The following is a 21,302-nucleotide window of genomic DNA, read 5'->3' as shown; positions in this document are numbered from 1 at the left end:
AGGCTCACAGAGGACTGGAAAGCAGACTGCCTGGGCCGCAGAGCCTGGGTGGTTCCTGTTCTAGTACCCAGGGCTGGGAGTGAGGGCAGTCTCCTGGGAACTTGTGAACCTGTGTATGCTTTCCCCTTGTCCTTTCGTTTGTTTAATTAATTAATTAATTTTAAAAGTGCCTAACTCATTGCCAAGAGTGAAAGTGTGTAAGGACCTTAGAGCTGGGCCTGGCCTGCCTCAAACTTCAGTGGCTCTGAGCTTCAGTTACTCTATGCCTCCTTGGGGGACCAGGGCAGGAAGCCAGTGGGAAGTCTCTGGGCCCCAGCAGCCTTACCTGGTGAGGATCCAGAGCGGGAAGACACCTGTGTCTGGTTCACAGCTGGGACTCAACTCCTGTGATTGGCCCTGGAGACGGCTCAGACAATAGCTTCTAGGGGTCAAGAGGCAACTTCTTGATCAGCTCGCTCTCCCAATTCATCATAATCCTGCTCTCAGGACGCCAAAAACTAAGCTGGTGGTCATACACCACCACCACCACCAGCACCCCCAACGCCGGAAGACTTTCCCGCACGTTTAAGGGAACGCGGCACCTTCCATGAGATTGGAGACCCTCCCCCACCCCCGCCCCTTTTCCTCTCTCCGTGTCCCCAGGCCAGTCCCCAAACCTTGATTCCAACAGTAGACCTGCAGCTGCCGAGATATGGATTCTAAATCCAGGATGAAGTGGGGGACATTGAAGAAAAGAGTATCCTAGCCACCCCCCCTCCCCGTGTAGTCCCCCCACCATTCACCTTGCAGGGCTGCCCCTGAGAGGGACGTGGACTCTTCCAACAGAGGGCAGCCCCAAACCTTCCCCGAAGCACTTACCAACTGGTAAACCGAGGCCTGGCGGGGCGCTCCCCACCCCCTCAACTCCCATCCGCACGCCCCTCACTAGCTGGCCACCCGCCAGAGCCCAGGGTCCAGCTGTCAGGACCCTGGCATCCAGTCCCCGCCCCCGGGCAGGGCCGAGCCGCAGAGGAGCGCCAGCCGCGCCCCCTCCTGGCTGCGCTCCCGGCCGGGCCTCTGGAGCCTGCCTCTCCCCCTCTGATGTAAACTGATATTTTAATTCTCTTACAAGGAATGGTGTTTAGAGAAATGACTTAACCGGATTACTCATCGTCTATAATGACTTGGCCTGGCTCCGAGGCTATTCCTAGACATGACGCTTGAGGCTTTGATTCTTTCTCTCTTTTCTTTTGCTACTTTTTTTTTTTTTTTTTTTAATACCAAGAAATTACAGCCTTGTGCCCGCGGCGGCCCCGCCCCTACACGCCCCTCGCACGGCATTCTGGGAGACGTAGTTCTCTCTCCCGCAGCCCGCCGCTCCGCAACCCTGGCTTCCCTTATCTCCTCTAAGTGCAAGCCAGCTGCGGGGTCCGGCTTGGGAACCAGTCTATGATAAGGAACCCTACAGCAGAAACCCCTGTTTTGCGGTGATTGGGAAAGTCACTTAACCTGTACATGCTTTGGTTTACTCCTCTGTCTAATGGGAGACAGTCATACAACACAGGGTCGAAGGGACAGTGGGATTTTATTTTTAAGAGGCTGCACAGGCCCCACTTTTCAAGAAGTCTGTCCTGTGCCTATGTATTGACCTCCAGTCTACTTACCACTTTGTATTACAAAGTGACACAGAGAACCAGGCTTTAGTTATTTTGTCCCTGGGGCTTAATAGGGTCCTGGCCCACAGTCGGCTTTTCCTTACTCCTTACTGTTTGCTGACGAGCCTCTGAACTTATCCAGCACGAACTCTCTGCTCTTTAACGCCCTCGGCTGTAATATGGAGATAAATACAGTGTCCACATCACAGGGAAAATGACATCACGGAGGTAAGATGTTTGGCATAACGTCTCATAAACACTAGTCCAAAGCATTGCCCCCTCCTAGTGCCAGGCTGTGGCTCAGAAGCTGTGTGAAGAAGGGATGGCTAATTCCCTGCAGCCTGTGAGGTTGACAAGGGTACATCTTCTGATCCAAAGGATCAGGGCTTTGTTCTGCTTGTGGTTATGGCCTCAGTGTCTAGCCCAGTGCTGGTAAGGAGTCGGACCAACTGTTGGATGAATGAGTAAATCAAAGACTACCACTGGTTTCCACAGGAGGAAGCTAAGCCTCCAACAGGTCAAGTGACTTGCCCAAGGCCACATAGCGGCTGTCTATGGAGGTATCCAAACCCCCATTTTTTCTCTTTGTCATTCCCCTCCCTCCCAACACAAGGGAATCGGCTTTCACCCTTCAGGCTCAGGAAGGGCAGGCAGAATCTCAGGTTTCCACCCTGAGAGGCCCTTGGTGGGATGGAGGAGCTCCCAGTCCAGGCCTGGCCCCACAAAGGAAATTGTTCCCGATTCAACTGAAGGGCAGGGCTAAGGGGTGAGGGTGCAGTGGGGAGTCAGAGGGAACAAGCAGCTGGATGTGCACAGGGCTCCCTGGGTGGACAGAGCTGGGGAAACTGGTTTTCACGTGCCCTGGGGGAAAGTGGCCAAAACTCTTCTGGCTGGAAGTTGGGCCCTTGGCGATCTCAATCTTGGCTCGATCCCTGTCCCAGCACCACACCTCCTCACTCCCTCACCCCCAGCAGGTCCCCAAAGGCTGAAAGCTATTCTTGGCTTTTTCTAAAAGAGGCATTTGAAGGCATGAGCCAATTTTTTCCATTCCTGAGCTTGGGTATCATCTATTTCGGGCGTTTGTTGTTTTCCATGAGTTGCAATGCCACTGTGAAGCCGGCCTTTCCTGGACAGCTAGCACGAGGGAGCAAGGCAGGAGCAAGGCGGGGCCAGCAGTTAAAAATACTGTTAAAAATACTTCCCGCTTCATTTCTTCTTTGAAAACAAAGCCCTGGGGGCCTTTTGCAACTGCTGAGCCTGGGAACAGAGCTTCCCAGGGCAAGAACTGGCAGTGCGTTGTTTTCTGAGTGAGCTGGACGGGTTCATGTGGGTCCCAGAAGAAGCAACACTGGCGTGCTCTGTGACCTTGTGCAACGCACTTAACATCTCTGGGCCTGGTGGCTGCCTCTCTAAAATGAGGCCAGGTGGACAGATCTTGAATGGGCCCTCCAGCTTGGAGAGCTCCAGGATGAGAAGAACCTCCACGGCCAGGTTTTCTTCTAAGAACCGGGCCAGCAAAGGGGCCTGGGAGTTAGGAGTTATGAGAAGGCAGCTTTTAGCTTTAGCTCAGTGTCTGGGAACATTTTGTGGGCTTTGGGCCCTGAAAGTGTTCTAAGGTGGTCCTGAATGTTCTCAGAGGACTCATGTAATTGAAAAAAAGATTAAATGCCATCAAAGAGGGAGTTAAATAAAGACACTGTGGTAGATTCACACCAAAGCATGCAGCCCAGGAGTTAGGAAACAGGCAGATCTGTGTTCTGACATGGAGAGATCTCCGAAGTCTATTGTTGGACAAAAAAGCAAGACTGGAACAGTTAGAGTTGTATCATCTGTTTAAAAACACCCATAAAACAAAGCTAAATATTTTTCTACATCGTGGATACATATATTTATGAAAATGCATAGGGAAGGTTCTGGAAGATTTTACCCAATTTGATAGTCCTTATCTCTGGGGCCAGGAGGGAAATGATTTTTGGAGTGGTGTCAGAGAGGAGCGATTTGTTTGTAATGTTTTGCAGGAAGAATGCATTTATTAGTGGGTTTATTTGCTTGTGTGTTTTTGACGCACAGAGAGACATCAAGACATTGAGGAGCTAGGTGACTTCTCTCAGGCTGTCCTGGGCTGGGAGCCTATCGTCAGAGCGTGCAGGGGGACGGGGGCTGTGGGTGAACATGGAGGTGTGTGACATAAAGGCTTGAGCAATGGAAGTGTTTATGCTTTTAGGGAGGCAAATGGAGATGTTGTTCCGCTGCAAGATTTATTGGCCATTGTAAATTACATTCTATAGCAAACAGTTGCCTCGAGAGGCAATTAAATTTAGATCATATTGTTCTCAGGTTGGCAGAGGCAGGTGTTGACTTGCTGAGGCTTTGCACAACAGCCACTGTCTGTAAGAGTGTGGTCGGCTGCCTGGATGGCAGAATAACCCTATTCCTTGGTGGGATGAGCTGCTGATTTGTAAAGTAGTGAGTTCCTTGTCAGAGGGGGGTCTCCAATACAGGAGGGAGGATTTGCCTACGACTATGACCCTGAGGGGAGCAGCCAGGTCTCTATCCCAAACCTTAGGCAATCAATCCTTATGGAATGGGTGAAAGTGGGACTAAACGGGCCATTCAGCTTCCTGATGGCATTGTACTGCCTTGTCAGCCACCCCACCACAGCCTCAGCTATCCTGGAGAGTTTGGAAACGGGGAAGTGGAGCACACTAGCACAGTCACCATGATAACAGTTGTTCCGAGCAGTCACTAATTATTGTCGATGATGCATTTGTTCCTAAATCTACGGGCACTGGCTCTTACAAACCACCCCACTATGAGGGAGATAAGAGAGCTTACAGTGTTGTCAGCTCTCAGATGACAGAGATCTTCCATCCCAGGGTCTAACCAACTTGCCACCCTGGTCCATTTGTTTAGGATGACAGGAGGGCAGGAATGGGTACAAAAAAGTTTGGTGTGCCTGGGTCATGAAGGTTGCTCAGCCACCTAAATTTCAAGTCTGCACCTCACTCCTGGATTCCAGGACTCAGTTCAAGCTCCTTGTTGACGTCTTGCTGGCCCACCACTTCCTCACTAGCGCTATGTCTTCCCCTTATGCTCTCTCCTCCTCAGGCTGTAGTCCCTCACTCTGTTAATGGTGCTCCCAAGGAATGGCTGAAGGAGATGATTAAGGAGGTCTTTCTGGAGCCCCAGTGCCTGGATTTAGCTCAGGCTCTGCCACTTACCACTTGTATCACTTGAGCCAATTAACCTCCAAGAGCCTCAGTTTTATCCTACAAAATGGGGACAGTAATGGCGGGAAATACCTAGAGTTGTTGTATTAGAACTAATCAACAAAAAATATGGTGAGTGCCAACTATGAGTTAGCAACAGGGTTCAAGTCCTAGCTAGTCAAATGTTGAGAACACAGCCTCTTTTTTCTTCAGATTGTGGTAAAATATACATAACATAAAATTTACCATTGTAATCATTTTTAAGTGTACATTTCAGTGGCATTAAGTACATTCAGGCCACCATCCATTGCTACTTTTTCATCTTGTAAAACTGAAACTCTGTATTTATTAAACAACTCCCCATTCCTCTCTCTACGCCCCCAGCCCTAGGCAACCACTGTTCTACTATTTGTCTCTATGAATTGTTCTCTAAGTGCCTCACATAAGTGGACTATAACAGCATCGGTCCTTTTGTGTCTGGCTTATTTCACTGAGCATAATGTCATCGAGGTTCATCCACGTAGCACATGTCAGAATTTGCTTCCAAGACTGAATGATACTCCATTAATGGACATAACACACTTCATCCATTCATCTGTTCACGTCCATGGTTGTTCCCACCTTTTGGCTGTTGTGAATGATGCTGTGAGATCTTGGGCTCTCGAAGGCGAGCCTCAATTTAGCGTGACTAACTCCTCCCTTTGGTGGAAACTGCCGCGGCAGGCTCAGCAGCTCCTCGGGTGCCCACCTCACCCTTGCCTCACCCTCTGCTCCCCAAGCAGGGGTCATGCCCCCTCATTGGAATGCTTTGTAGCTGCCAGTCTCTGTCTTTGCGACATCTATGAACATTGGCCACAGTGGGCAGGCTTCCGGCCCCAGGTGTTTCTGGGACCCCACAGAACTTTGACCAAAGGACTCGATAGTTTGGGCTAGCCTTGTTTAGCTAACACCAACCACCTCTACTTCCATGTTGGTCAGGGTGGGAGTTGGAAAATACCCATGACCCAGTTTAACTCAAAGTCAGAAGCACTTTGCTCACCCCACTCAGCCCCAGTGCCCTACTGAAGAGCAAGGAGGAATTTTCCAAGACTAGTTTTGCCCCTTAAGGCACAGGCAGCAGTGATTCCGGGGTGTCCTGCCTCAGGCCCTGTAGCCAAAGAGCCTCTTTCAGATACCTAGGTCTCTGAGCCTGGGGAGACGGAAAGCGCACTACAACTCCCAGAGGCCCCCGGGCTCGGGGGCGGCCCCCGCCCCCTCGCGGAAAAATTGGGCCCACCAACCGGAGCCCAGAGTGGGGCGGGGGCGGTGCCCGGGCGGAGCGGGACTGAGCGGCGGGGAGGAGGCAGGCTTGCGGCGCCGCGGGCCAGTAGCGCGGAGAGCGCGGGGTCGGAGAGCCGGTCGTGTCGGGCCCCTCGGGCGGGAGCCGACGGACCTCGCCGGGCCATGGGTAAGCGGCACCGTGGCCTGTCCTGGGACGGGGCTGGCGGCCCCGTGGAGGGGGGCGAGATTGCCCTGCCAGATCCCCTTCAGGCCCTCGTGGCCGTCGGGGCCGCTAGAAGGGGCGAGTCGGGACTGGGGTGGGGGTGGGGGGGTGGGAAGTGGACTCCCAGTCCAGGGCGCCGGCGACCTAGCCCGGCCTGGGGCGCCAGCGCCCTCCGCCCTGCGCGGGAGAGGGTGAGGCTGGGTGTCGGCGCACACTCTTCGAAAAAAGGAAAGACAAAAAGTTTTGGCGGCCAGGGGCTTCCCGGACGTTTATCTCGAAACTCTTTTCGTCGTCTTTTGGCTGAAATTTACCAAGTCCTGTACGGTTCTGTCATCCCACTTCCTGCTGTGGTTTCAATCTCGAGCTGGTCTCAGCTAATTTGTTGTGACAGGCTGTCCGCAGCAGTTTCTCTGTCTCCCAGCCCCCATTTGCCCCCCCTCCCCCCTGCCCGCCCCGTCACATCCCCGCGGTTCTCAGAACTCGCCGGCGCGGCCGAGAAGAGGCACCGGGGTCCCTGGGCGCGCGCTGGGCGCTTTCCACTGCGGCCGCCGTTTCCTGAAAGTGACTCTGCGCGGGTTTTGAAGAACTTGCTCAATGCACTTTGAAGAATCAACTGTTCCTCTTTCAGTAGAGGGGTGTTCTGATCCTTCGGCGGTTACCGGCTTCCCGCCCCCTACCCTTTCTCTTTCTCTTTTCTCTTCCCTTTTCTCTTTTCCTCTCCATTCTCTCTTATTCTTGTCCCTGTCCATCTTCTTCTGCCTGCCGGCAGCAGCTTCCCTCTTTGCTGTCGTCTTCTTTCTTGCGTTTTTCTTCTCTTTCCTTCGGTCTCCAGATGGAACAGGGTGGCAGCCCTGGGAGCGATGGGGGCTGAGAGTTGAAGCTCAGGCTGCGAACGTGCGAGGAGAGATGTTTGGCTTCACGCTCTGGCGGAGCTGCGGAGTGGCCGCATCTCGGTCCCTCCCACAGTGTCCCGGGGGCGCCCTCAAGCGGGGTTCAAGTCCCCCCAGCCCTGCCGACGTTGAGGGGGGGCGGGTGGTGGAGCCTTCCAGGCGCCAGACTGCGAGGGCTCATGGTGCAGGTCTGGGGTCACTGCGCTGGCCAGGCCCAGCGGCCCTTTGTTTGCCCGGTGGTTAGCCAGCTGGGAGGACTGTGCGGGCCGAGGGGAGGCCAACAGGTGCTTCTCGCCCCTTCCGAAGGACCACTATTGGGGGCGTCAGCATCTATGCGCCCAGATGCCTGCCGGGGCAAAGGAGGAATGGGAGGTAGTGGCTAGAGAGTCTGCCCCCCCCCCCCCCCCGCCCCACCAAGTTCCAGACTCCACTGGAACCGTGGGCACCCACCTGGGGCTAGAACTCTGGAGTGGCAGAGGAGAGGTAGAAAGGACCTCAGAAGATCAGGCCCTCTTTCTTTGACATCCAGTCAGAGAAACTGAGGCTTAGAGTGAGGTCTGGAGAGGCAGTCCTCCAACACCTCTCCCCTCCCTCTTGCCTTCCTTTTACATGGTGGTAAACTGACCAGGTACTGCCCACACCCCGTTAGGCCCCTGGGGTCTCTGAGTGGGGGGGTGGGGGTTGGAAAAGCAATAGGCTATGGAGTGCCCCAGGCAGGAGTTAGGCAGCCTTCCTCCCATCCTGGCCATGTCTCTACTCTTGGGCCATGTCTTGGACAAGTCATAGAGGCTGGTTTCTCCATAGGTGGAATGGGAACACGAAATATAGTTCATGGGGACATAGGAAACCATCCTTAGGAGGAACTGTTACTATTATCAGCTACCTCCCAGGCCTGGAGAGGCGCGACAGTGAGGAGTCAGCCTAGTCCCGAATAGGGTCTTTAAGGACATACCAGAGCTGGCAAAAGGGGGACAGGCGTCCCAGTGGGGTTAGGAGTTGGTAGTCATATTTGGAGCCCTCGTGTCCCCTGCCTTTCTATATTTCTCTCAAGACTGTCATCTTGGCCCCTCTGCTCTCAAACCCTGTTTCCCCCAGCCCTGGCTGAGACACTGAGGCAGAGCCGGGCAGAAGCTGTACCCTGTGCCTTCAGGGGTCCCGTGTCCAGCTCAGCTATCCTCAGTGCTGGCTGGAGCACAGCCCTTGGCAGCTCCTCCCTCCCCACACTGCCCACTGGTGAGAGCTCCGCACCCGAGACTCCGCCAGGCAGCCGGCTTCTGGGCCACGGAATGGACGGGCTGCCTCAAAGGGCGTCTTTGTTTTAGCTCCAGCTCAAACTAAGAGAAACTTAAGCCAACAACCTCGGGCGAGGTGGGGCGGTTTCTGCTGGTTGTTATTGAGACGCCTGTTACCATTATTGTTGTAATTGACGCAGTGCTCCCAGTGGGTGACTTTTCATGAAAGGAAGTGTTGCTTCCTTCCCATTACACCAAGGGTGAATGGGGCGGGGCAGGGCAGGCAGAGAGAGAGAGAGAGAGAGAGAGAAGAGAGAGGAGAGAGAGAGAGAGATATGGAGGGGGAAGAGGGAAGTGGGGGAGGATAAGAGAGAGGAGATATAGGTGGTAGGTGGTGGGGTCTGGCACTAGGTCTCTGACAGACTGTATGGCCTTGAACTAGTCATAGCCCAAGCCCCTCTCTGCACCAGGAGCATCTGAGATCAAGTAGCTCATACTGCACCCCTGCGGCTGTTTATGGAGCACCTGCTCCCGGCCCCACAGTGCTCTGGACAGTGACACACAGAGGGGAGTGAGCAGGACACACAGACCTCCGATCTCCCTGTGGGGGGTGTGTACACACAGCGGGGAGGTCTGTGTACACAAGCACACGCTTGGCTGTTGTTTGTGTGGGAAGCCTTGTTTCTCACTTTGTTCTGCTTAGAACATCAGATGCATGGGGGTCTGGCACACCCCCTGAAGCAGAGGCTGACTTGGTGGGAGGAGCTCCTCTCCGGAGTCAGAGTCCCTTCCCCGCGCTTCTGTCCCGCTCCTGCCTGATTTTAGCTTGTCAGTAGAGGCAGACTCTTTTCAGCAGGTTAACAGGAGTGGTGAGATGGGAGATTGGGGACCCCCTGCTTCTGTTAAAAACCCTAGATCGCAGGGTTCGGAACCCTGGGACAGTTGCTCTGGTTCTGAATCCCAGCTTTGTTACTAGGAAGCTGCATGACCTCAGGCGAGTTATTGAACCTCTGGGATCCTTGTGTGCTGTATCTGTAAAAAGGGGGAGATAGTATCCATTGGGTGGCTAGAGTCAGTGAAGCAATGTCCCAAAATGCCTAGTCCAGGGCCCACCAGGAGCGCTGGTTGGAGTTGGTGGAGTGTATATAGTGCAGAGAGAGAAGTAGGGAATCACTCGAGAACAAGCAGCCTTCAGGAAGCAGCCTCCTTGGACTTAGTGACTTAAACCAACCTCTTCACTGCTGTGACTTTCGGACCTGGGGGTTTTAGTATATGTGCTGCTGAAGCAAGCACTCGGACCTGGGGGTTAAGCTTGACTTCAACACAGGCCATGGAGTTAAACAGAAATCAAGTTCGCAGTGCCAGAAGGGCCTTGGGCAATTCCCCCTGCCCAGCACTCGGCCACCCCTACTCACTGCCCAGTGAGGCACTGGGTCACCAGGGGCCAGGGGCTCCTATCCTGGCCCAACCAGCAGCCCCCGTCCTCTTTCTAGCAGTGACAGAAGGGAATAGCGGTGGCTGTAGAGCGAAGTTCTACTGTAGGTTACCAAAGCTTTTCTCACACTATTATCTAGCTGCCCAAAACCTGAGGAATAAGCTTAATGGGAAACACAGGGCCTTTAAGCAGGAATATCTGAGGACAGCAGGGGGAAGCCTGAATCTGGGAGACCTGCAGTCCCGAAGATGCTGCATCGGAAAGGTGTTACTTCTCTTCAAAGTGATTGCTAAATTTAAATGCAATTCAACCAAAACCCCAGTGGTTTGTTTTCTTTTTTAAAGGAATGTGATAAAACTATCCTGAAGTTCAGAAAAAAATGATTTAAAAAGACTAATGATGGGAGACTTGCCCTCTGGATAGTAAGCTGTTTTACAATTAAAACAGTGTGCACCAGTGCTGGCATGCCACAGTAAATGAAATAGAACAGAAAAATCCAGAAATGGTTTCAGATGTGTTCCTTCTCAGCCTTTAGGTTACAGGGAGAGTAGCATTTCAGATCGCTGGGGGAAGGGCATCACTCGGTCTGTACTGGGACCACCTAACCGTTGGGGGGAAATAGGATTAGATCCCGATCTCACACCTTATAGGTCCCAGATGTGTTCAAAGTAAACATGAAATAATAATCACCATTATTGTCATTATTGCTTCCTAGATGGAAAAAGCCATGTCTGAATGACAGTTCTTTGGCAAGCAGAGGTTTTCTTCTCGCAGAGTGGATCCACCTCCCCTTTACAATGGGGCATCTGAGGCTTTGTGGTGAGAGAGGGACAGGAACTCAGTAGCCCCTGGCAGCAGCAGTCATTCAGGAGCAAGTGGGACTGTCCTGCCTCTGCAGGCTGGATGTGGCTGGGAACCTAGGATTTCTGGTCCCCAAGCCCCTTCCTTCCCCTGCAGAGCCAGGAGAGCAGCCCAGCCCTGTGTCAGCTGCACTGGATGGTGGGGGAGCTGGGAGCCTGTCAGGTAGACGGGGGACCAGTCTGTCACTTGTGGCAGGGGTCTCAGACTTAGTTTTCCTAGCAGACCCCTTTTCCAAATGAAGATTAGCAGGAACCCTGGTCTACACATGACTGGGGAAAGGAGGGTGTAGGGGAGCCAGGCACAGGACAGAGGGCTTCCCAGAGAAAGAGGGGGCTCTCCCTCAGCTAAGGCTATGCAGGTGGAGGCCCAGAAGGCCCTGCTAGGACAGAGAGCATTGCTAGCTAGCCTGGTTGGGAGAGAAGGGAGTCTGAGTTCACTTGGGGACTCAGCTGGACACAAAGATAAAGAGAGCATTTCCCTTTGTGGCTCTAGGCAAGAGCTCTGGTCCTTTCCTGTCTGGGGTTAAACAGCTCAGATTGGTGACCTCCTTTCCAGGTAACCCGAGTGCCCGACTCCGGGAGGTTTCCCTCAGTGTGGCCCAGCCAGAGCTCACCAACTCTGGAACCAGGCAGAAGGGACAGAGGTCCTCGGGCCCCGTGGCTCTCAAACTGGTTCACCCTTTGAGAACCTCAGGGAGCCTTAAACTCTGATGCTCCTCACAGAACCTTAAATCAGACTGGGGCGGGGGAGTAGGGGAACACAGTCATCAGAGTCTCAAAGCGCTCCCTTGTGATTCTAACGGGCCCTGGTCCTACCACCTTAGTCTTCGGAGGTCGAGGGCAGCGACTTGCCAGGGGCCCGGAGCAAGTGTGCAGGCAGGCTCCAGTGAGAAGCCGCAGTAACACCACAGGGAGGGACTCAGGGTGGAGAGAGTCCTTTGATGCCGAGAAGCTGGACCAGCGGGAAAGAAGGCAGAGAGGGTGTGAAAACAGGCAGAGGGGGCAGGGGGAGCAAGGAGAGGAGCTGGTGGAAGCGGGTCCGCCACTGACGCGGGAGACTTCACCAATTGGAGGACAGTGAGCAAAGGACTCAAGGTCGTTCTCTCCCATTTCACAGAAGGGAAGACTGAGGTACAGAGTCACCCAAGAATGCAGTAGGAAAGGGATCAGCCTGCTGGGCGGGGGTGGGGGGGTTCAGTTGTTAACACCCTGTTATTTTGGGATATTGATCATGTCTTGATTGATCAGAAGCCAGCCTGAGAGGAAGGCCGATTGCCTTGGCGTGGGTTTCTCCCCCAGGCTTATTCGGACTCTTCATCAAGGCTCCGCAGATCCTGGTAACGACAGCAGCCACAGTGGCGGCCAGGCCACTTGGGTTGGTGCTCAGAGAGACCTCGTTTTGAGCCCGGGTCTCCTCGGGAGACAGGCGACTTGGCCTCTCTGGCTTCAGAAGAAGAAAACATACGTGCGGAGCCAGGGACCCACACAGCATGAGTGAAGTGTCACCCGCCCGTTCTGGCCACATGGATCACACGGGTCTGGGTTTATTGTTAGGAGATTCTCTCTCGAGGACCAGAGGGGACTGTTGCAGGTGCCCAGCAGGAGGGATTTCCTGAGTGGGAGCAAACCCAGAGAATGGGATAGCTCACAGTAGGCTAACAAAAAGGAAAGGCGAGTTAGAAGGAAAGAAAGGGTGATCTAACGACCTGGGCTCCTGAGCGCAGGTGCCCTGCGACCTGTCAGCGGGCCTGAGGCCGGTTCCAGCATTCCAGGGGTTTCTGGATGTTTCTGCAGCTATCAGCTCATGGCTGCCCTTAGTAAAATCCAGCTCCACCCCGGTGCAGGTTGTTGTGAGACTTGCGCCTGCTCCCTGAAACCTGGCACCCAAACTGTGTGGGGTACGGGGGTGGGGCACTCACTGAACCTTCAGAAAGCCTGACGGGTGGTGGGCAGTGGGTCCCGGTGGCTGCGAATCGCCACAAGGGTCACGAGAAGCAGGAGTGCTGTGCTTGGCTGGGGGCTGAGGAAGGCCGCCCAGAGGAAGTGGCTTGTCGGGTGAGACCTGGAGGGTTACCAGACCCTTGCAGGTGAGAGGAGCAAGTTTCCTAATTAGGGGCACTTAGAACTCTGCAGGTGTGCGTGAAAAGGTCCGATGTTTCATAAACAGGAGCTTCTAGTCTTCTGATTCCTCCTGGAGGATCCAGCACCCGCCGTGGTGCTTCTGGACTCCCGAATGTGGGAGCCTCAGCAACTTCCCAGCTCACCCACGGGGCTGTGGAAACTCCGCCTGAGTGTGGGGTGGCTTTTGAGACAGGATTTCCCTGAGCGCCGCAGCCCCAACCTTACCCTCCTCTGACTTGCCTCTGGGGTGGTTTAGGTGGCCTTTTCTTCAAAGATATGAGGGGCTGGCCGGAACAGAGGAGGGAACAGCAGCAGGCGTGGGGCCCAGTTGGGGGTAAGCCAATCAGCGTGGGCCGCCAGGGTGATCCCATAGGCGCGTGCAGAGAGCCAGCCTGCATGCAGTCAGGGCCCAGGGGGCAGAGGACACACGGCTTCCCACCTGCCGGGTTCAGTGGGGGTGGGAGGACCTGCCATCTCTCCTGGAGGACCGCTCCTCACTGCCTGCTCTTCAGCCTGTGCCTCAAGTGCTCTCTCCCCCTCCCCCTCTGCTTCTCTCCTTGCAGCACCTCCTGTCAAAGGGAAAAAGAAACAGTCAGAGGAGGGTGAATCCCTTGACCCATCTGTGTCCCCTCAACCCCATGGTGAGCAGAGCAGGAGCCAGAGCCCCGTCCATCTGGAGGTGAGTTGGGGGGTGACCCCTGGGGAACCTCTTCCCTGCCCTCTCCCTCCACTGTGCACAGCCTCCCAGGTGAACCTGGGGACTCCCCAGGCTCTCAGGAGGGTGTATTCCCAACCCTCCAGCCGGCAGAGCCAGGAGCGGAGCCTGGCCCTGCGGTTTCCAGCCTCCATCAGGCACTGTGGGAGCTGGGAGCCAGGGACACAGGACCCGCCCGTCACCCGTGGCAGGGGTTTCAGACTTAGTTGTCCTAGCAGAACCCTCTTAGCCAGTGATTTGCCCAGAACCCTGATGAATAAAGCAGATAAAAGCACAGTTTTAGGACAAACCACACATACACCCATGCCTCCCTCCAAGTTCACAGCGTGGATATCAAAGTCACTCAGTGAGACCACTGAGGCTGTTTTGGTGAGTGTAGTCTGAGAGGGAGCCACGGGGCACATTGTGGAGCGCTGGCCTCAGCACCCACTCCTTCCGGCCTTTTGCTCTGGTGGCACAGTCTGGAGTGAAATCCCGATCCATACGGAAGAGTAGTTGGAAACGTTAACAGCTCTTAACAGCTTGCATGGAAGAGCAGGTTCACGGGAAGAGCGGCCGCGAGAGGGCCTTCCTTCTGAGGCCTGCACCAGACCAGCTCTCAGGGTCCCCAGTACGTTACAGTTTCTTAGGTGACACGTGAGTTCGTGATCCACTTATCAGGGCTCAGAAACACTGCCGTGGTGCTTGAGCATCTTGGGAACGCACAGCTCTCTGGACTGTTTCCCGCCCAGATGATTTACCTGCTTCTGGTGTTTGGGGCATCCCCATCCAGGACCTGAGAGCTGTCTGTTCTCCAAGCCCCGAGCCCCAGCCCAACCATACCCTTCTGCTCTGAGCCACCAACAAATGAAAAGCCTCAGCAGAAATTGTCCCTCTGGAAGCAGAAACCGACAGTCTGGTGCACCTGACAGAGGGCTGTCAGGAACCCAGGACAGGGCTTTGCCAGCAGACCGGCGGCTCAGAGAGGCAGGCCGCCACGGCAAAGGCTCAGTGGACACAGGACCCTGCAGTGCCAGAAAACACCAGGCACTTCATTCCTTTGGCTTTGACCACAGAGGTCCCCAGGAGCCTGCCACCAGGAGCTCACAGTCCGGTAGAGGAGCCGAGATGCAGACAGAACAAATCTAGAGCACGACAGAGAAGTGGTCTGTGTCTAGAGAGCCCGGAGAAGCTGCAGGGCTGCTCCTCTGGCCGTCTCTGGAGCCTGGCCCCTGTGGACTGTGACCCGGGGTCCTGGGCACTAACAGCTGACAGACGCACCTTTCTGATGCCAGAAACAGACGCTCTAGCCCAGAGCTGTGAGCTGGGCACCTGGGGGCCTGCTTCCTCCTGCAGGAGCCTGGGGTTGGGGGCCACACCACTCCTTCCTCCCCAGCAGCTGGTGGTTCCACCTATCCCCAGCCACCCACCAACTGGGGGCTCATCCCAATGCCTCCTGTTCTTTCCAGGACTCCCCCGAGGCAGGCGGGGAGCGGGAGGAGGACCAGGAGCGGGAGGAGGAGCAGGCCTTCCTGGTCAGCCTCTACAAGTTCATGAAGGAGCGACACACGCCCATCGAGAGGGTGCCCCATCTCGGCTTCAAGCAGAGTGCGTCCCTGGGGTGCAGGCAGGGAGGGGGAGCCCGGTAGGGGATCCCATCCAGGCAGGGTGTCGGGCAGGCACCCCCACTCTGGGCAACCCCGGGTGATGCCAGCCCACAGGGGTCGCACACAGAAAGGGCGCCCCCCTCCAGGAGCAGGGCTGCAGTGGGTGGGGCCAGATTTCTGTCCTCACCGGCCACCGGGCCCCCAGCACTCAGGGCCTAGCCCAGCCATCCATTGCATTGACCCTGTCTGGGCGTGTGCTGGTTCCGTGCCCCGCTGACAGGTCCAGGGGAATGGGCCACTGGCTACCCCTTCCTCCCATGGAGACTGACAGGGCCCTGCCCTCTCTCTTCTCCAGTTAACCTGTGGAAAATCTACAAAGCAGTGGAGAAGCTGGGGGCCTATGAGATGGTAAGGAGGGTACCTCTGAGTCCTCAGCATGTGGCATCCTGTACCCTGTTCCCCCTGGACCCTGTGGGGACCTGAGGAGGAAGAGCCTGGTCTGGGGACAGAGCTGTCCTCATGGCCAGATAGGAGGAAGAGGCAGGGCCCCAAACCCTGCCCCTTCTGCAGCTGTCCCGCATGCTGTGAGGAAGAGGGCCTGCCTTGTTCTGGTACTTTGCTGCTCAAAGCAAGTTTTCCTGTCTTCCCATCTGTTCTGTCTTCCTCGTGCAACCTCCCACCCGCCCCCCCGCACCCCCCACCCCGCCCCCAGTGCCGGGAAAGCTGCTTGGCTGGCAGTCAGGTAGCGGGTCCTAGGGGGGAGAACTGGCTAGCGGCCAGGGGAGCTCTACCGCCCCACTGCCACTGCTGGAGAAGCAACTGCAAAACTGCAGTCCTTGCCCCCATCCCTGCCAAGCGGGGGTCTGGAGCTGCCAGGACGCCCCACTGCCAGGGGAGTGTGTGCCGGTCATGGCCTCACGTGGTGCCCTTGCAGGTGACGGGCCGCCGCCTCTGGAAGAACGTGTACGACGAGCTGGGGGGCAGCCCGGGCAGCACGAGCGCAGCCACGTGCACACGCCGCCACTACGAGAGGTACGGCTGGCTGGAGACCCTGGCGGTAACCTTGGCTGGCACCATGGAGCGGGGCACAACTGCAGCAGGGCGAGGAGTGGGGTGTGGTGTGGACACACCACGGACCACCAGAGCAGTGTGCGCTGTGTTTATCCCAGCCCAGAGGAGGAAGAGCATGGGCCCCAGGGGTTGACGGTGTGGGGAGGCCAGGGGGCCTAGACAGTGGGAACGGTGTGGCATGGGCCGGCCTCCTGGTGGACACGCTGTCCTCCTCCTCAGGCTAGTGCTCCCATATGTGCGGCATCTGAAGGGGGAGGACGACAAGCCGCTGCCCCCTTCCAAGCCCAGGAAGCAGTACAAGATGGCCAAGGAGTCCCGGGGCGATGACGGGGCCCCTGAGAAGCTGAAGAAGGCCAAGGAGGAGAAACGGTTGGACCAGGTAAGCTCTGAGCCTGCCTCGGGCCACCAGCGGACCCTGGGCCTCACCGTCCCTGCCCACACCATGGCTGCAGAGCTCCCTGCTCAGGAAACCCAGAACCTGCTCTGAAGGCAGATCTGTGGGGGGCCATGTCCTGTCTGAACTCCAGTCTGCACCTCAGTCACTAGGCCCTGTGTCCTGATACCAGGCTGTGTCTGTTCAGAGGACAGAATACCTTTGGGAAACTTCTCACAAAGGTGCTGGAAGGGTGAACAGAGGCTCTTGGGTATGCCCCTAGCTGCCACGAGGTCCCCAGGTCACGATATTTGCCTCACACCTAACCCTGAGACATGGCCTTTTCTCCTTCTAGATGGTGCCTGGAAAGACAAAAACCGATGCCGCCCCTGACCTGGCACAGCTTCCCAGCCAGGAACCCCCCAGGGAGGGCCCAGAACAGCCAGGCCCGGCCCTGGGGCCCTCTTTACCGTTCACGGGCGCCAGCGGCTGCCCTGAGGCCTACAAGCGGCTCCTGTCCAGCTTCTACTGCAAAGGAACACATGGCATCATGTCACCACTGGCCAAAAAGAAACTCCTGGCCCAGGTGAGCAAGGCAGAGGCCTTGCAGTGCCAGGAGGAGGGCTGTCGCCATGGGGCCGGCAGCCCTAACAGGGACCCCCAGGCCTCCGCAGCTGTTCTCCTCTCGGAAAGTCCACAGCACCCAGGAAAGCCAGCTGAGAACTCCAGGCACCGGCTGAGCCCTCAGGAGGGATTACAGGCCCCTGGTGGCAGCCTTAGGGAGGAGGCTCCGGCAGGTCCCCACCTGCCAGCCCCCATCTTCACTGGCTGTTTCCATGCGTACCCCACTGAGGTGCTGAAGCCTGTCAGCCAGCACCCTCGGGACTTCTTCCCCAGTTTTAAAGATGGGGTCCTCTTGGGGCCTCCTGGCAAAGAGGAGGGCCTGGCGGTAAAGGAGTCCCAGCTGGTATGGGGCGGGGATGCCAACCGCCCATCTGCATTCCAGAAAGGCAGCTCTAGGAAGGGCAGCCCCTACCCCAAGCCCAAAGCCTGCTGGGTGTCCCCCATGGCTAAGGTATCTGCTGAGAACCCTGCTTCCCTCTCTGCCTTCCCTAGCAGCACAGGCCTGAGCAACAAGCGTAGCCTGGAAGAAGAGGGGTTTTCCCCTGGTGGCAAAAAACTGCGGGCCGTGTCTCCCTTTCTTAAGGAGATGGATGCCAAGGAGTGTGGGGCCAAATCCGTGGGGTCTGGCTTGGCCGTATCCTGCCTGCTGGGCCCCACGCTGGGGCCTGCCCTTCCCGAGGCCTATAGGGGCAGCATGCTGCGATGCCCGCTGAACTTTGCTGGCACCCCGGACCACTTAAAGGGCCAGGCCACACTCCCCTTCAGCCCCTTGGTCATCCCTGCCTTCCCGGCCCACTTCCTGGCCACGACAGCGCCCTCACCCATGGCCACGGGTCTGATGCACATTCCCCCAGCGTCCTTCGACAGCACCTTCCGCCACAGACTTTGCCCAGCCTCGTCCGCATGGCACGTGCCTCCTGCCACAACCTATGCGGCACCCCACTTCTTCCATCTCAACACCAAGCTTTAGGTCGGAGGCCGCAGTGCTGCACTGTGCTGTGCAGGGTCTGAAGGGGCCTGAGCCAGGGAGGCACTGCCCGGGGTCTGGGCTGGAGCCTAGTCCCCGGGAGAGCTGGGCTGTGCCCAACGCAGGAACGCACCCTAGGGAGCCCGGCACCAAAGGGGAGGCCGTGGGAAACCCAGGTTTGTCTCAAGGAAGCAGCCCGAGCGTGGGGCCCCGGTTGTTGGACGGGATTTGGGAGAAGACGGTGCCCAGCTGGCCGCTCCCGGCGAGGTCCCCAGAGTGGAAGCCAGGAAGGTGCTGCAGGGCTGAGGAGGGGGGAGCAGCTTGAGGTATCCAGGCTGCCATGGAAAAGCCAATAAAAGACTAGCGTGAATCTACCCGGTCCGAGGTGTGCGTGGTGCCGCCCTTCCCAGGGGCAGGGGGGCTGGGGGAGCCGAGAGAGAGACCTACTAGCATCCACTCGGGTCTGAAATGCTCCCACCCACACTGAAGAGCGGGACCCAAAGCAGAACTCCGCCTCCTGTTCGCACTTCAGCAGGTGGTGACGTTTGTCCTGTGCTTTCTATCCGCTTTCCCAGGAGTCTCCGGACAGCCGCCTGTTATCTGCCTCATTGTATAGGTGGGGATCTAAGTTCGGAGAGGGCTGGCCTCTTGCCTCATTCCTTCAGCAGGGAAGCGACAGAGCAGAGTTAGGCGCTTGGGTGTGACTCCACTATTCAGAACTAAGCCACAGGACCCCGAACAGAACAGTAGGATGAGTCCCACAGCTGTTAGTCCCCCTGGGGGCTAAGGGTATAAGCAGGGAACCTGAATTGGTCTTGGTGATGGACTCACAGGGCTTGCCAAATCCTCCCAAAGCCCCCATCCCACTCTCTATTTCCTGCTGCACAGAGATGGACCAGGAGGTTCCCGACATGGGGGTGGGTGGTGGGAGGGTGCGGGCAGGCACCCAGAGGGAAAGGGGAGTGAAGTAGCCAGGCTCTCAGGTTCTCAGCCATGGTTGCTCTGGGGGTTCAAACCCTGAAGCCTAATACCCTCCTTCCTAAAGGCTGTGTGTGGGGACCAGTGGGCGCCCCCCATCTGTCTCAGTAGGAGGGAGGGTGGGAGGGCCCCTTTCCAAGGCTTTCCTCCCCTCCCCAGGCTGCCTGTTCTCAGAAGCCAGGGACAGCAGCCTGCCGAGCTTCACACATGTTACTGCAAAGGCGGTACTGGTCTTGGACCCAGTGGCCGGGGGGTAGGAGTAGGTGTGGGGTCAGGCCCCCAGCTGACAGCCTCAGACTGGTCAACGGTGGCCTTTGACATCCACCTTTGGAACTTGCCTTCCTTCTGGGATACTCAGGGGCTCAGGCCATGGGAGGAGCAATCTATGTGATAACACCCCGGCACCCCTGCCCTGCACACTCAGTTAACAGATGAGTAGGCTGAGGCCAGGGATGGGCTCTGTTTGCCCAGTGCCACCACTGAGTAGGACGGAACCTGGCCCAGGGCACACACAACATACCTAGTACCAGGAGGTTGGCTACCCAGCCCACCTATCCCATCCAGGCTCCTCTTGCCTCCAGCCTCCAATTCTGGAAGCTGCCTGTGGAGGGGGAGCTCAGATGGGCACAGACCAGAGAGCTGCCCTCCAAGTGGGGACCAGGGATGCGGTAGTCGGACGGTGGCAGTCACTGTTCTTGGCTCTGTGGGGGGCCTCTCAATTCCCCACCTTTCTCCTGGGCAATGTCAGATACCAGCCTGAGTAGCTACCCGGCCTCCAGTTCTAAGCCCCCCGTTCCCACATGCACCCTCATGCTGCCCATCTCTTCAGGCTTCTGGAGTGGTGGACAATTGGGGTGGGAGGGCTGAATTCCCCTGCCACCCTACCTGCAAGCACCCTGAGCTGCCAGGTAGGGGGTCAGATTCCCCTAGGGAAGGAGGAGGTAAGGGCTGCTTGTTGTGTGTTGTGTGCAGGGTCCTGCCTGAGATGCGGCAGGGTCGCTGGGGGGCCCTTCCATCCACAAAGCCACAGCGGTCTCACTCTGGCACAGAGGTGGGAGGTGTGTGCGCCTGGCAGCGGAACGTGGGCACAGAAGGTTCAGCGCTGTGGTGGTGGTGCCCTCTGGTGGTTGCTCTGGGGACTACGCCTTTCCTTGAGAGGCGGCCACTGCCTGAGGTTGTGGGGCTGTGGCATTTAAGCTGTTGAGCGTGGCGGGGAGGGCTTGCTTTGGCTGCGCGTGTACCAAAATCTGAATGAGGGCGGTGGTGGGTGGAGGCGACTCTGGAAGCGACTCTGGAGGCGACTCCCCGCCCCTTTGCCTGGTGACCGTTCAAGTAGAAGGTCATGTGTCAGGCACTTGACACACAGAGCTACTGTTCTAGCAGGTGCCAAGCACTGTGTCAGGTGTTGGGAGGCACACCTTAGTGGACAGAACATCCAAGCCCCTGTCTTCATGTTGTTGACTTTCTATGGTGGGAAGAGAATAACTAAAATATGGAGGAGTTCAGCACGAGGTAGGCAAACAGGGCTGGGAGTGGAGTGTACAATTTGTTTTTGTGGCAAAATATAACTTAGCATAACACTTTTCACCATTTTTAGGGGTACAACTCAGGGGCACTGACTGTGTTCATGGGGTCGGGCTGCCGTCACCACCACCCATGTCTGGGGCGCAGAGATTAAGCAGAGTGGCCAGGAGGTCTCAGTAGAAGGTAGCATCTTCTACAGAGAGAGCCATGCAGCTCTAGGGGTGGAAAGCAGAGGGGCTGGGGAGGATAAAGGCCTTGGGTGGGAGTGCGGCCGAGGAACTAGCAGACTTATGGGGTTGGAGCAGAGTGAGATGGGGGAGAGATGGTGGAGAGAGAGGTGCTGAAGCTGGATGTGTGGACCCTTCTGGGTCCCAGAGTGAGCTGGAGCAGAGGAGGGTCCTGGCCTCTGTGCTCACAAGAGGCCTGTGGTTTCTGGGTGGGACTCAGTGCTGGGGAGTGGGAAGGGGGGGTGGGGAACCCATTTACAGAAACACAGGCAGCAGGCGGGAACACAGGTCTGGAGTGGGGGCGGTGGTGGGGGGAGTCACGGACGCCTCTGGCGAGTGTTTCTTTTCTCAGGAGCTCTGGCACTAAGGGGTT

The 21,302-nt window shown here is 56.7% G+C and overlaps 1 protein-coding gene across 2 annotated transcripts; it reads left to right on the top strand.

The window, feature by feature from the left end:
- The first annotated feature begins 6,161 nt into the window (after positions 1-6,161).
- ARID5A (AT-rich interaction domain 5A) lies at positions 6,162-18,577 on the top strand. 2 transcript variants are annotated; one of them, XM_047744626.1, is made up of 6 exons: positions 6,273-6,290; positions 13,428-13,543; positions 15,521-15,573; positions 16,100-16,197; positions 16,456-16,615; positions 16,965-18,577. In XM_047744626.1, the coding sequence occupies exons 3-6, from the start codon at positions 15,571-15,573 to the stop codon at positions 18,201-18,203; spliced, it is 1,500 nt and encodes a 499-aa protein (XP_047600582.1). In that variant the 5' UTR covers positions 6,273-6,290; positions 13,428-13,543; positions 15,521-15,570; the 3' UTR covers positions 18,204-18,577. The 2 variants fall into 2 exon arrangements, with proteins under 2 accessions (XP_047600579.1, XP_047600582.1); XM_047744623.1 differs by lacking the exon at positions 15,521-15,573 and having other exon boundaries at positions 6,162-6,290.
- The last annotated feature ends 2,725 nt before the right edge of the window (positions 18,578-21,302 follow it).

Source organism: Lutra lutra, chromosome 9 (genome assembly GCF_902655055.1).
Source record: "Lutra lutra chromosome 9, mLutLut1.2, whole genome shotgun sequence".
In the NCBI taxonomy this organism is placed as follows: Eukaryota; Metazoa; Chordata; class Mammalia; order Carnivora; family Mustelidae; genus Lutra; species Lutra lutra.
The sequence above is the reverse complement of the archived record's forward strand: the minus strand, read 5'-3'. Positions and strand labels throughout refer to the sequence as shown.